Source organism: Oxyura jamaicensis, chromosome 3, assembly GCF_011077185.1.
Source record: "Oxyura jamaicensis isolate SHBP4307 breed ruddy duck chromosome 3, BPBGC_Ojam_1.0, whole genome shotgun sequence".
Lineage (NCBI taxonomy): Eukaryota > Metazoa > Chordata > Aves > Anseriformes > Anatidae > Oxyura > Oxyura jamaicensis.
Genome location: NC_048895.1, coordinates 32,539,550 through 32,555,169, shown reverse-complemented (window position 1 = coordinate 32,555,169; position 15,620 = coordinate 32,539,550). Strand labels below are relative to the sequence as shown.

At 36.4% G+C, this 15,620-nt stretch overlaps 1 protein-coding gene across 8 annotated transcripts in view; it reads left to right on the top strand.

The window, feature by feature from the left end:
* MTA3 (metastasis associated 1 family member 3) overlaps nucleotides 1–15,620 on the top strand; it is a 159,968-nt gene that overhangs the window by 101,903 nt on the left and 42,445 nt on the right. For all 8 annotated transcript variants that reach the window (XM_035323293.1, XM_035323295.1, XM_035323294.1 and 5 more), the window contains 4 exons: nucleotides 366–490; nucleotides 1,668–1,819; nucleotides 2,469–2,691; nucleotides 11,039–11,125. In XM_035323293.1, coding sequence (XP_035179184.1) covers nucleotides 366–490; nucleotides 1,668–1,819; nucleotides 2,469–2,691; nucleotides 11,039–11,125 — 587 coding nt within the window. The remainder of the gene's footprint in view (nucleotides 1–365; nucleotides 491–1,667; nucleotides 1,820–2,468; nucleotides 2,692–11,038; nucleotides 11,126–15,620) is intronic.

Below are 15,620 nucleotides of genomic sequence, written 5' to 3'. Positions count from 1 at the left end.
CCCAAAGCCCAGCCTTACCACATAAATCCTTGCAAAGGGGATCTGGAACTCCATTCTTAAATTCTGTGCTGTGTCAGGCTTCTTTCAGTGCTTGACCCTAAGACTCACTTAGTCTTTAGTAGCTTGCCAAGCAGTTTTGACCATGCACTACCATTTTACAAATATTGTAAATTTGAATATTGAAGCAGCTCTTTATGTAACAAGTCTGTGTTGAAAATGTTGGAGAAGCATAAAATCTTGTGGTTAGAGTAATTTTTATAGATGTTGTCACCATACATCAGAATTCCAGAATTAAATTATTTTCATGTTGATTAGCTGGTTAGTAAAATCATTTCCGAAAGATGACTTTTTTTTTTTTTTTAAAGCAATAAACCAAATCCCAATCAAATATCCAGCAATAATGGGAAACCTGCTGCAGTCAATGGAGCAATGGGAGCCTCTTACCAGACACAGGCCTCACTAATAGGTCGGGCTTGTGAAAGTTGCTATAGTAAGTAAATTTTTTGTCTACTTTTTGAATAATTTGGGACTTGGGGCTAATCATAATATACTCTTAAAAACCAATGTATGTACTTCTGTTTGCAGACTATAAAGAGGGGATAATTTTCGATGAATTGTGTGCCAGAAATACCTTTAAATTATTGAATGCAGTTCTAACTTAATAAAAGACCGGTATATTTAGGAAGTATGGAATGATAAAGTAGTATAATATTATGGAAGTTATATGTTTGTTATTCCATTACCTTTTGGATGCTAAACCCAAATTTATTTTTATTTGTCCTTTAATTTTTTTTCATTGTTGTTTTGGCTTAGCTGTTGTTGGGTAGGGTGAGGTTGAATTTGTTTTTTTTTCCCCTAGTATTTTGTGCATTTACGATGGTCCTGGTTGGTCATCTTGAAATAGCAACTTCTGACATAGATTACGTGAGAGAAGATACAACAAAATCCAGAGCTGGAACAAATGAGAAGTCATACCATATAAATGTTCTTTACTTATCATTGAGATGGCTCCCCGTGTCTTAAACAGCAATTAAACTAAAATGATATTTTTTTGTGTAGGAAGTTCCATTTATCTATTGTTTTTCAAACTATATTTTTTTAAAGAATAATTTTCTGGTGAAAGACTAAATTAATGTTTCCAGCTGAGACTCTGCTTGCACAAGGTAAAGGTAGGCATGCATCAAAAGTCAGTAGGAGATGTGCTTGCCCTTTTCTTATAAAGGATCTTGACTTTTAAGTACTCGCTTTGCATAACTTGGGTGGAAAAAAAACACAGATCTTAAGCAGTTCTAATAAGTAGCAAGCACTCTAACAATCCTGTCTTCCAGGTTAAGTTTAGAAATTCGGTGTGGGGAAGAAGCGAGGTGTTTGTTTTGTTTCTTTTTGTTTCTTTTTGTTTCTTTTTTTTTTGAAGTCCCTTGGAAGAAAATCTTTTCCTGGTGACACACAGTCCGTGGTTTGAAAGTAAGCAGTGAAGTATTCCAGTGAAGTTTCATTTGGAACTTTTGAAGTGCTTTAAAAATAATGTTCTCCTGTTCTCTATGTCAAATGGATTAAGTATTTATCTAGATACTGCTCTTAAGGAATGCCATTTATTACAGCATTTGAATATACAATACTGAATGTATCATGCACCAATTTAGCTGTGCTGGTTTTTTCATCCTTAGCTCCACAGTCTCACCAATGGTATTCTTGGGGTCCTCCAAATATGCAGTGTAGATTGTGTGCATCTTGCTGGATTTATTGGAAGAAGTATGGTGGCCTGAAAATGCCCACACAGACAGATGAAGATAAACTGTCTTCCAGTCAACCTACAGAGGTAGGATCATCGTCCTAAAACCTTCCTAAAATGAAGTGTGGTGCCTTCTCAATACTGTTGTGATTCAAATATTTAATGGCATGCATTTTATGTATATAAAACTGAACTTATTAATCCTTTTCCTGTTTTAAGTACAGCTGAACAATGTGCAGGTCCTGTCATGTTGACTTGTGACCGACTCTTAGACAAACACCTACTCCATGCATTTTTGGTGGACAAATTTCATCTTGTCAATTAAGTGGCGTGTTACCTATCAAATGTTAATATGCCTATACAGTATCTTATCTAGAATGGAGTTAAATAAGTCCATTCACAGCAGAGCTCTCTGGTCTGTGTTACATCATTTCTTAAAAAAGCATTATTTTTCTTGTATATCACTTGTATGTATTATTTGATTAACTTTGTGAATTTATCTAAACTTTTTTTTTCTATACTTAAGTATGAACAGAAATATCTTTTGTTTATTTTCTTCATTTGCTCTGTGGAAAAATCTGCATGTTCTTTCAACTTGAAATGTTAGGATCTAATAATGCCAGATTTTTTTTGTTAACTATAATTATTTTGGATATCATCTGTCAATAGTAGGGATGATTCAGATTGTGTAATTCAGATTCATGCTATGATTTTTTTTGTTGTTTTGTTTTTGTAGGAATCACATGTTAGAACTCATATGTCCCGGCAGGCCACACAGGGAACTCCAGTTCGTAACACTGGAAGTCCAAAGTCAGCAGTGAAAACACGCCAAGCCTTCTTTCTTCACACAACGTGTTGGACAAAACTTGCCCGTCAGGTCTGCAAAAATACTCTCCGGCTGCGGCAGGCAGCAAGACGTCCCTTTGTCCCTATTAACTGTGCTGCCATTAAGGCAGAATGTAAGATGTTTTTTTAATTCTTAGTTCTGTGTGCTGTGCTTCCCACCCATTTTTGTCTTTTAATTTTATTTTCTTTTTCAATAAACATTTCTTGTCTATATGCTTTTGCTTTTCATTTTTTCATTTGTCCAGCATATCACCAACCTAAGTCTAGCTGCCTTGAATGGTTTTCAGGCTTTTTTAAAAACAACATTTTAGGAAGTGCTGGCAGAATCAGGGGGACGGTTGTGAGGGCGGGGGATATATCAAGTGAATTAACAGAGGGATAGTCATTATGTCATTCACTTACAAAAAAAAAAAACAACTGTCATTAAAAAGCCCATGGAGGATCAATGTTGTGACAGAAGTCATGCTTCCTACTTTGCAGAGTGAAAGAAGTTTGCATTTATATTGTTTGTTTATTCTTTTGCTAAACAGGAAATGTAGAACAATATGGGGTTAGTTGAGGAATTAGTAGCATTACTGAGGATGCATAAGAACTTAAATATGGTAATGCAGTGATTTATGACATGATCAGATAGGTGATAATAGCCATGATTCTTATTTCACCATAATTGCATTTTCTGTCCATTCCAAGTTTAAATTTTAGTTTTAAATGAAATGCCGTTATGCTTGTTCTTCTTACAGCCAAAATATAAATAAATGATTAATTCATCAATAGTATGACAAAGGGTTATCAGTTGTAGATAGCAACAGTAAGTCTCGTTATGTTCAGGTGTTTCAACTCTGTTCCAAATTCTAACAAAGTCACTGAATATTTGAGCAGGTTTTGTACCTGCGCTGAGCACAGCATTTTACCGACCAACCTGATTGGTTATCTTTCAGTCTTCATTAATACAGTTCTCGGAGCAGGCACTTAGTATTCCAGAACAAGCCATGCTGGCACACTGTCAATTTTAGTAGAATTGAAGCCACCTATTTAGAATCTAAGATGTTGGTTTTATAACCATGTTTACTGCATTAGTGTTAAATGTTTTCCCAGAATATTTAACTGGGATGACAATGATGTCAGCGTTAATTAAAAGAAATTTTCTCTTTAGAGGCTTTAAGTCTACTTTTGAGCATTTTTCGCTTTTAATACCAGCTGTTTCTCACATGCAAACCCTTTACCTACTTCTGCAGACATCCAGACCTTGATGATACTTCTGTTCATTGCCATTAATTATTTAATTGTCCTATCGCCCATTTTCTTTTTTCTTTCAAAGCTGTACAAGTGAAGAGTAACTTTCATATTTAAGGAAATTGTATGTCCTCGAAGTAAAGAAAAAATCCTAGAAGAAAAAACATTCCTAGAAGAATAGTTTCCAAGGCTGGACTAGACTTACATTTTTAACCCTTAGTACAAAATAACAGTTATTTTCTGAAAGGAAAATGTTGTACCTCTTCATTTATATAGTTGGCATTGAATTCCACTAAATCATGAATGAAAATAGTTTGACTTAGGTTCACCTGAACCTTGAATCTTTTATCCATATCCCTATTTCTTCTTACTGCAATGAGTACTTTCACTGCAGTGCATCTTTCTACGTGAGTAGAAAGATGAACCTGTTGTTTAAGGAAGAAGAAAAAAATAGAAAACAAAAGGCTTTATCCAACTGTTAATCATCAAAGTAGAAAATGTTACACTTCTGAACTTTTAAAGCAAAGGAGTGAAAATCTGAGGTTTTCAACAGTGAAGAGTCACTCTTGCATCAGACTACGAATGTCATGACTTCATCTGTTCCATTCAGTGAAAAAGTGCCACATCAGATTAACATCAAGAGCAAATAGATTTTTTTTCCTGTAGTTTCTTTCATTATTCATTTCACGTAAAGTAAAATTTGGACCTTGCCGTGTTGTCTTTTTGAATACTGTTGCTTCCTCTTAGACCTAACATAAGTTAAAAAGTCATAGTTGTTGATGCTTTCTAAGCACAACATTAAAATTATTTTATAATAGTGGTAACCAGATCATACCTCAATTAATTTTGTTCATGTTTCTCTGTGTGTACATGCGCACACAGATACTCACACATATATTCGGTTTCTGGAAATCTCTATAGAATCACACAGTAGCCTTGCCTGCATACAGTTTGTGTTTTGTCATATTCTTATTCTAGTAAAACCCATTAAGTACATCAATAAAAAATTAATCTTTCTAGTTTTGTTTGTCTACTTGCATTTGGTGATGTGCTTTCAGTGCACTATGTAGATTTTTGTTATAACTAAATACTCTTTTTCTGAATGCCTTGAATTCTTTTTAAGTGATAGCTTGATGTGTATCATTTTAAAATGAGATACGTAGCAGTAATAACTTCACTTGTTGAAAACCACTGACTGAATACTGAATGAATTTTTGTGTTGGTGTTGAATGGTTAGAATCATGCTTATATGATAACCTGGCTAAAATAGCGGGTTACCCATGATATGATCTGTCATGAGATGGTTAAGATGTCCAAGAACTGATAAAGGATTTTAAATTTGTTTTCCATGATTATGTGCTGAAACTCAAATCTAATTTTATAGGTGCTTTGTAAGAATGACCTGATTCTGTGTGTGTGCAGAGCTAGTGCTGGGAAATGTAACTGCATTTCACAACTATGTTGTAGTAGGCACCATATCAACATTACACACTTGGGAATGCTAAAATCTAAATAAAGAAGGATGGTAGGGCACTCTAACCCAAGCACTATACCACATTTTATGCCTTCTTAGTCTTTAGGCAAGTTGTTGAAGTGCCAGGTTCTTGATGAAACTAATTCCCAGTTCTGAGAAAGCAAGTCTAAACAAGCTAGTCAGAGCTTGCTCATAAAATAAAGTGATCTTTGCATTCTGCCTGAACTTACCGGCAAATACTTCTTTAGTCTTGGAGGGACATGGAAGCTTTTGGGAATGCTAATCTTGGGCCCAACCATCTTTTAGGAAAAAAAACAAAACAAACTGATTTCAGAGCATTTATTTGATTCCTGTAATTCCTCCCACATCATCACCCTCAGCCCATTACGTCCGGTAGCAGAGAACAAGGCTCTATTCTGTGTTCTTCGTTCCTTCAGTTAGCACAGAGAGTTAAGTTTTTCTCATTAGTGAACAATGTAACATGACCCCAGCTCAGATGCCAGCAGGAGGTAATGGAGAAGATGCATTCACGTCTCAGTTTAAGCTACGGATGGCCACCAGAAGGTTGAGAGAGCATGGCATCTCCTGCTAGGAGTACAGTCACCCATCACAGGAATCTCAAACTTTGTTCTGCCCAGAGATAATAGACTTGCATTAGTTTGTGACCATCAACTTGTCTGATGGATTTTAAGGAATAATTAGAATTGGTGAACTATTTCAGTACAACGAAATTCCCTTGCTCTGAATCAGGCAAAAGATCCTTCTTTTTAGCTATTTTATTTTTATTTTTTTTTAAGAAAGTTAAGGAAAGTAATCCTGTTTGTGGAAGCACTTTAATTAGAGGAAACTGAAGTGGGCATTCTTCTCCTGGTGGTGACTGACAAGATCCGTCTCCAGTTTACAAAGTTGTTGATATATGCTAGGCAATGAACCATGCATCTGTGAACATTACCACCTCAGCAAATAAAGATTTTAAGGTGTTTTTTTCCTCATCATGTATAGTTTTATCAATACAACTATCTGTATTAATTATTGTAATTTAAATTTGTCTATGCTGTCTATACAGATGTGATTGACAAAATCTTTTCAATGGATGGTAATGCATCTAGAGTTATCTGGAAGTGGTATATGATCAAAAATCACACCTTCAAATTTGTGGATTTAATTAGACACTTGGTACATGGTACTGTTTCTTATAATATTATTTGATAATGACAAACAAAAAAATGAGAATATGCAAAGATCTTATTATTGATTTGTCTTTGTAAGCAAGCAGTCTCTGCTTACTGACAAAACACTGTCCATCCATCTAAAGTAAGTAAGATTTACAGGTCTTAGGTTAAATAATTTCTTATTTTCTTGATTTTGATAGCTGTGGAATTATCTTTTGGCTGTACCTAGGATTAAAATATTTACTATAATCTTTGAATATAATTTGTGCCAGATAGTTTTAGCCAGTAAAATAATTACAATAATGCACTAGCTTTTTTCCAAAGTTTCCAAGAAGAATAGAAATCAGAGAATATATTCCATAATTCCATATTCCATAATTAATTAGTTAATCTGTGTTTGGACAGCAGCATGTTGGAATGTCAAAGAGAAATAACTCACAAGTGAGTATCTGTAAACTGTGAAGAGGTCTACAAACCTAGTGAATAAAAAATTAAAAGCCCTTTCAAATCTAAAAGAACAAGCCTCATTCACTATCACCATCTTCATAGCATACCTGATTTCACAGTTACCCCTTTTGTAGCTTGAGAACTTAGTCTGTTTGGAACTTCAGAGAATCCATTTCATAGTGTGATTCTAAATGTTCCTGTAATTTTACTAATTGTACCATATTCTTTTGAGGGTGGTGGTGTCCTGAATTACATGCACTTCAAGATAGGGATTTCCCTTAATTTTTGAGTGCGTCTCATGATGTTTTCTGTTTTGCTTGCTCTTCCTCTCATAGTAATTTTTAATATTCTGATTTTAATTATATTTAGGTGACTGCTTTTGAGTATTACCTAGCTATTTGTAGAAAGCTGTTGACACTGACACCAAGAATTTTCTTCTGTGTGGTGATAGTTCAGAACCCATCGCTACAGCTGTGTATTAGTCAATTTACCCCTTAAGAATTACTTTACATTTATTGCTTGATCCTGCTGGTATCCCTTGCAATCAGTCTTAGTTATGATTATGCTCAGGAAACTTAATTCCCTCATCACATCTTTTCCTAATTATTTAAATGTTGAACAGCGCAGATCCTTTTGGAATTGCTTAGAAAATTGCTTTTAATCAGGGTCTAATCCCTGACAAAACAGTCTCTTTTACGCCATAGCAGCTGAACAGCAACAGTCTTTTGTGACAGATTTTGTCAAAAGCTGTTTGAAATTCCAGGCTGGGTGATGCCAGCTGCATGTGTACGTGTCACTATTCCTTCAGAGGATCCTGGCAGGCCCCTGACACTTGAAGTCACTGGTTTACAAGACCTGTTGGTAGGAAGAGAACTTGGGATGTCTCTAATTGCACCACCTGCACAAATCTTAGGTGCTCAGGGCCTTTTGTCAAGCTCAGCTTTGTATATCTCCAACCACGGAGACTCCACAGCCTCTCTGGGTACCTGCTCCGTGTTTGACCAACCTCACGGTACTCAGCTGTTTCCTTACATCTAGCAAGAGCTATCCATGTCCCTGCTTGTGTCTGCCTGCTGTCCTGTTGCCATGTACCTCTGAGAAGGGTCTGGCTCTGTCTTCTCTATGCTCTGCAGCTTGGTAACTACCAGGCAGGTGGCACTTGGGTCTCCTCTTCACCCTCCCATCTCAAGGCTGACTGAGCCAGTTCCCTCAGCCTCTCTGTGCGCCCTCTACTCAATCTCCCCACCACTGTGGTGACTCCAGTGGCTGGGTTTGCTCCAGTGTCCTGGTACCTCTTTGCAGTGGAGATCCCAGAACTCGACAGAACATCTGGATATGATTTCACAACAGCCAAGTAGACGGGAATGATCAGCTCCCTTGCCCTGCTGGCTGCACCCATGCTAATAATGCCCAGTATGCAGTCGTCCTTGCTGCAAGGGCACACAGCTGAATAATGTGAACACATTAAATGTGTTTTCCTTTTACAAGGTCACTGTTGGCTCTCTTTGTGTTTCCGTATTTGAGCTGTATGCCTCTATTAATAGTTCAGCCCTTTTGCCAGTCTACAAAACTACTTACTGAAGAATGTTATCACGTTTGCCCTGTTTTTGTTCTCTTGAATGGAGAGGAGTTTAAGCAATAGCTAAACACCAGCAGTGTACGTGCTCAGCAGTTTCTATTTGGATGAATTCCACCTGGTCCTGAAAACTTGTTTTGATTCATTAATCAGTTTGTCTTGAAATATTTCCTATGGACACTTCAATGTGAAATAGTTCCCACACTTTTCTAATATAAGGGTTTTGAAAGTGAGCTTGTTGAAATTTCCCAGCAGTGAACATTGTTACATAGAATTAATTCACTTTTTCTGCAATGCCTTTATCTGTCTGGCATATTTTCATCACACCTCGATCATCTCATATTGTTACAGACACTAGCATGCTTCTTGCCTTTGATGTCTGAAAAAAACCACCATCAGATATAATACTCAGATTTTAAACTTTTTTTTTTCCTTTTTTTCTTTTTTAAATGCCTTTTAATTTCTCATAGCTTTCCTTACTTCACTGATAATAAATTTTTTAGTGTTCACATAGAAACCTCCATTTGATTTTAGGATTGTTGTTGTTTTTCACAACTTTCTATGTAAATGTTTTCTATGGTTTTACACATGAGGGTGATACAGAAATCACAAAGATTGTACAAGTAGTGTATAAAGATCATAAAATTTATTATATTTTTCATGGGAATCTATATTGTGCATTAATGTCTGCCATTGTTAAACACGTTTGACAGATAGCAGTACTTTGGAATACCGACCAGGGACCTTTGGTGAACATGTTTTGCCTCAAGCATGGAAATTGTGCCTTTTTTTTTCAGTCTGTATTTTCAGTCAGCATATTAATATCTCACTGTGATTCAATGTCTTTTTTTTTTTTTTTTTTTTTTTTTTTTACAGTGAAGACATTTAGATGGAAAAATTTCTTACTGATTACTTCATAACCAATGCTTTCTTATTCCCAGAGTAACTATAAAATATTCAGTGTATAGCCTGTGCTTATTTTACTAAGGGAGACAGTGGAGACCTGTATTTCTACTCCGTCACTTAAAATATTTCAAGAGTTGTGGAGTATTAAAAATACTCCAGGCACTAGATTCAATGGATTTTCTTCACTGAGCACAGCGTATTTTGTTATATAAAGGAAAAAAAAATAATACTTGGAATTTCATGTTAGATTCCTTCATATACTGAAATAAATGGTCTGCTGGGTGTAAAACACCTGTGAACAACATACTGAAGTACTTATTTCAGTCATTGCTGTGGTTACATGACCTGTGCATTTTTTTTATTTTTAGCACAGGGCTGGATAGAATCTATAGAGATCGTAAATTTTGTGTTTTTCTCAAACATAAATTGTTCTATATCGTCCATTCATGTGTCTATGTACTCATTCCCTTGTGCTGGATTGAAACACAGGAATATTTTGGTAAAACACTACGTGGATACAAAGTGAAATTATAATTACTATAATTTGTAATACCTAGTTTCTGTAAAGCTTGTTAGAAAATGTAAATCCGTGTGTGCACATGACACACACGCAAGGAAATGTGCAGGTGGTTGTCTGTATATATGAGAAATAATTCCATGTAAGAGAATTCTAACTCTACAAAATCAAAATACAGATGCAGTTTCGTATGAAACAGCATATCTGTGTTCTAGGAATATTGTGTGTTGGGATTATGTGATTTCAGAAAACAGATGACCCATTCACTGCAATGAGCTTAAAAAATATAGTTTAGTTCCAGCAATCTGGAAACTGCTTAACCTGGTGTCCTGTGGATTTTTGCCTTAGGTTGATTGAATCTGCTCCTCCAGTGTGAACCTTTTCTTAATAACACTTCTTTGTCACGGGCTTTTAGAAAGTCTGTCTGTGTATTCTTGGTTCTTAAAGGTGTGAGTTCATAGTTTTAACATCAAATTGAGGTAGTTACTGCTTACTTTCTGTTTGCTTTGCAAGAAGCTGCTAACTTTGGGACCTTTGAGCTCTGTCATACTTGGTTACAAATGGGCGAATTTGTTCAAAAGTTCATAGTAACGTTTTTGTTTGTGTTTAAGATTTATCTTGCCACAATAGAGTGGAACGATGTGAATCACCATACCATGGGAGTAATACATGACAGAACTCAGGCTTCAGATTTAAAGCCCTTGCAGTTCTTTATTACCCCATTTAGAGCCAGACAGGCTTGTAGAGAACAATAAAGGGAAGAGTTCAGTGTAAATTCCTGCTAATAGCCAGAGCTGCTTTTCTCTTCGTACGCATGTTTTCATTTGTGTTTCATTTACCTAGTTGACTTTTTCCAAAATGACTTTGTAGGCAAAAAATGGCATCTGTGTTAGAACTTATATTAACTTTAAAAATAATTGAAAGAAAAAAAAATAATAACATCACTTGCATAAATGAATACATAGCCTGCCTTTAAATATCTATCATTATTAGCATTAATGAAATAAGAAGAATAAAAGAAAAAAAAAAAAAAGCCAAGAAATTTGTGTTAAAAACTGGAAACTGGCTGGCATGTCCTAATTATATTTGTAATGGTAAAATGTTTAAACTGAGTTTTATTCTTTGAAATTCTCAGATGCAGATCGACATTGTGAAATTGCTGGAAATCCTCTGAAGATCAAAAGCACCAGAAAACCACTGTCATGTATCATTGGGTATTTAGGTGGGTATCTGCTTCCAGAGAAAAATGAATCAAATGATCATTCAGTGTTTACTGATAGAAATTTTTGATGTGTAAAATGAGAGATTTAATAAGAAAACTGTAAAGTGAATAAATATTCTGTTCTGCTACTCTATTCAGCTGCAAAACTGCATGACTGAACTTGGAGGATCTGGGCAAAAGGCTTTCTGATACTGGTTTAAAATGGCAGAGTGAAACCTGATGTAATTCACAGTGTGAAAAATAGTATTTTAAATTAAAACAACAACAACAACTAAAACATTAAAAGGGGAGATACTCAGTATGCTCGATGCTGCTTTGCATCCATACCTCTTGAATCCATATATAAGACTCCCATGTACTGAAGGAGCAGACTGTAGCTACACCGACACTTAATTTGATGACACTCTTAATTGGATGACATAATAAAAATAAAAAAATAAAAAGTAGAGAAAAAAGTAAAGAAATCTGTACTGAGATTATAGCCAAGAGGACAAGGTGCTCACATAACATAATGGGGAGAGGAGAAATTCTAGTAATTGTAATTTGTTTTTAAAAAATGGAAATAGTTCTCTTTGTAAGGAACCACTACTGATTGTTACATATTTACAACTAAGAGATGAAATACCCCAGAGGATTTTTATTAATCCTGAAATAAATATAGAAGTCAATCTATTGATCAGAATCTATAAGTCTGCAATATATTATCACCATTCTACAGTAGTAAAGATAAGGATAGAACTGGATGGTTTTCCTCAAAGTTTTAATCAACTGGAGTTTGTTTGTACTAGAACAAAGTAAACAACAGTCGCTTAACTTACTGAAATAAAAATCAGCTATTAATGTAGTTTTGACAGTTATTCCAGAACATGAAGTTTAACAAAATCCAAATTTCAGAAAAATGGATAATGAAGAATTAACAGCCCCAGTCACTGAATTTGGATTCTCCTACCCTGCAGTGAAAGAAAAAAGCCATGCTAACTTCCTACGTGCATCCTGGCCATGTTAGGTATGCTGCCATGGAAAGGAATGAGAGAAGGTTTGCTTTGATTGACTAGGAAGAGTTGTGGCTGTGGCAGGGAATAATGGTTCATCTAGTTGACCCCTTTTGGGTAGCCAAATGAAGAAAGGACACCATGAATGTACTAGAAGATGCTGTATGTTTTTAGTGCCATGTTTTCTAGTCTGAGAGGGATCATCTTGGTACCTCTGAAAGCATGGGTCTGTAGATTTAGTGGGAATAAATGGATTAACAATGTCAGATGTCATTATGTGTACTTAGGTGAAGGTTTCGTGAAGAAGATTAATGCTAATATACAACAGGTCATATCATAATAATCATCATAATATGAAATATCATGTAGTAATACACAGCCCACAAACATACTGGAATACAGTTAACAGCATCTCATTGATTAAACTCTTATTAAGCCCTACTGGTAAGGCAGAAAGGATATGTCAATGCCCTGCACATTGTGGGTCATCGCTTCCCTTTATCTCTATTCTGCTTCTTGGCTGCTGGTTCCACAGGTGAGATAGGTTAAGCATTAAAAGTAAGCCCTGTCCTCGGGAGAGGTAGGACTAATCCCTGTAATCTCTTCAGTCTTCACTGTGCTTACTAAACAAACCCCCTAATGTGAGCCTCCGGCTAATTAAATGCCCTATATGGCCTCTTGGTTATGAGGAAACCAGGCTAGCATTTCCAGCTGGGATGCATACTGAGGAGGAGAGATGAGAGAGATCCAACTGCTTAAACACCTCTGGAATTCAAGCTGCTTATTTAAGCGTCCCAACTTTTCTTTGTTTGCTTTGGATATATATATATTTACATTAGTGGCATTAGTGGAAATGGGAGATGTTTTTACAGTTTGTATTGCTATTAACTTGAGGCTGCAAACTGGTCTCATAATAAAAATGCCTAATATGTTGTTCAGGTATTGTTTCTTCCATTTTATTTTTATTTTTATTTCAGAAGTGATCATAGAATCTGAATCTGGCCAACTGATTTCAGATTTGTTGTGTGCCTAAAGGTATAATTTGGATTTTTTGGATGATATATTTAGTAAGGAGAAGCTGCAAGTGGCTAGGAGATTTTCAGTTGGAAAAAAAACAAAAACAAAAACAAACAAACAAAAAAGTACTAGGCAATAGAGCAAGGGTAGTAGCAGTAGGACTAAAGGATTCGTAATTACTGTTGCAGTAATTCAAGATAATATAATTCAGTCAAAGACCCTGAAATGCCTCACTACTTCAGGTATGATGAAGTAGCTAGAGTGCTGTTCTACAAAATGTGCAAATGTTTGAATTAAGTCTATAGATAGAGGTTGAGAATGTATGGTATAAAGACCCTAAAGTAAGAGGTTGTTGAGAAGTGGTCATAGCAGTTTAATTAAGTTTCTTTCTAGAATTTAAAGGGAGATCTTGGTTCTGCTACCTTCCTCTGCTGCAAAAAGAGAAGGGATTGCTGTTGTAGTAAACTGAGGATTAGTGACCTGCAGACTGAAGAAAAGTTAAAGGAAGGAAATGCTTCCTTCCTCACCCCTTAACGTAGCCTGGAAATACAGAATTTAATCTCCTATATGCTGTAGACAGAAGTAGTTTGCAATCCAGCTGCTGGAATTATCGTGGCTGCTACTAGAGGTCTTTGGCAAATAAGATAATATTTTAGTGGTAGTAGCCCCAAATGTTAATAATTTCCTTCTGAAATTTGAAAGATGTTGCCAAATGAGCATTTTAGAATCCAAATCCCATATAATCTTCAATAAACAGCACAAATCTTTCTACTCTCTAAGGTGAAACTTCAAAGTGAAAGAGGGTTCATAATATGAAGCACACTTCTGTTCCCATTTTAGTAAAAAAAGCAAAATAAACTCATCTACACTGCGGAAAATGGGTGATGATGCCGTAAAAACAGCCTTATAGGACTGCCTTGAGGCAATTACCAGTGTGTTAGTTTTATGTTATTCTAGCAACTACCAATGTGTTATCCTGCTTGACTCTTTTTAATCAGAATCTCTTGAAGCATCTTGGATAAGAGTGTTCATGATTTAAGAGTAGGATTGCATGCTGTGACCAAACCACTTGTTAACTAGTTAAGCATAGTCTTTCCCAATTTGAAGATTGCTGGCGCTGTGCCTTTCTGGCATTCTGTTCCCACTACATGTTCTGGCAAACTCACTGTGGCCGTCATCACTCCTTTCTACCTATCTGGGTATGGATTAAAGTGTTTGGCTCTCCCACCTTCCTTTTTCTGCCTTTTAAAGGTTATTGCGGTTGCCTGAGTGTTGTCGCTGTGCATCAGCAAGCTCCTGTTGTGGGTGGGTGGTTTTAGTTCCTGCAGGCCGGTTGTGAAGACCTGCAGGGAGAATGGGTGTGTGGTGCCAGGCAGGTGTGTGCTCTGATAATGGGCTCTCCCAACACTTGTGGAAGAAGAAAAATCAGCTATCGGAGTGGACTTTGACTCCTGTACAATCCTACCTGTTTCTCCTGGGTGATAACTGAGCAGCAGAGGGTGGGGGGCCTTCCCCTTCGACACTTCCTTTTATATGGTGTGTATTCCCATCTCCTGCACTGTATTTCATACATAAAAAAGCAGAAAGAATCACTCTGGAGAGTGCAAACCTGGGCTACTAAAGTATTTTATTTTATTTTTCTTACTCTCCACAGACAGCTAGCACCTGGTTTGCAGGCCAGCCCCTCCGCCCGCAGGGCCTCACTCTGCATCAGCAGGGGACTCGCTCAGCAGGCCTCAGCCAGGCTGCAGGCCTCGCACAGCTGGATGGTGCTGTCTGTCTACTGCTGCTGCTCTGCGTCTTTTGACAATTTTATCTGGCAGATTACTGGGAAATTTTCATACAGCTGTATCAGCTTCTGGCAAATGCAGCAGCTACCTGCTCTGAGACACACTGGGTAGATGAGTTTCAGTGCCTCTTACCTTTCCTCCATCCATAAAATAATGTGTCAACTCTTTTAGATCCTCTGGGACATTTGAAACCCTAATAATGGTTCCGTATTAGAGTCTGGCAGTACCAGTGCAATCTTGACATACTGGTTGTTTTTGCTGCAGTTTTGGGGGTAGTTTCAGCTCCAGTCTTCTGCTGTAGCTCATTCCCTGACTCTTGCATATAGCAACTTATATGTGGGAGGATCCCTTAAAGCTTATTCTTATGACAGAAAATATTGTACAAATTGAGGTTTTCAGGTGGTTTCACTATTGTGAAATGCTTTTATTTGCTCGATTAAAAATCTGTAGTTGTGTAGCTCCAATACAAAACTCAAAAGGAAAGGAAAATGTAAACACCGAACATTTTCAGTTTGATCTGTATTATTTCTTCCCCTTTGAAAACCTTACACATCTACACTCTGGCAATCTAAAACTAAGTAGCTTTTTTTTCATATTTGGAAGGACAATAGGTATGAAAACTTCTGTTCAAATAGTTACTCGGATTCCTATAAACACATTCATGCTGAAGAAACTTCAATTTCACTAGAAATTTAA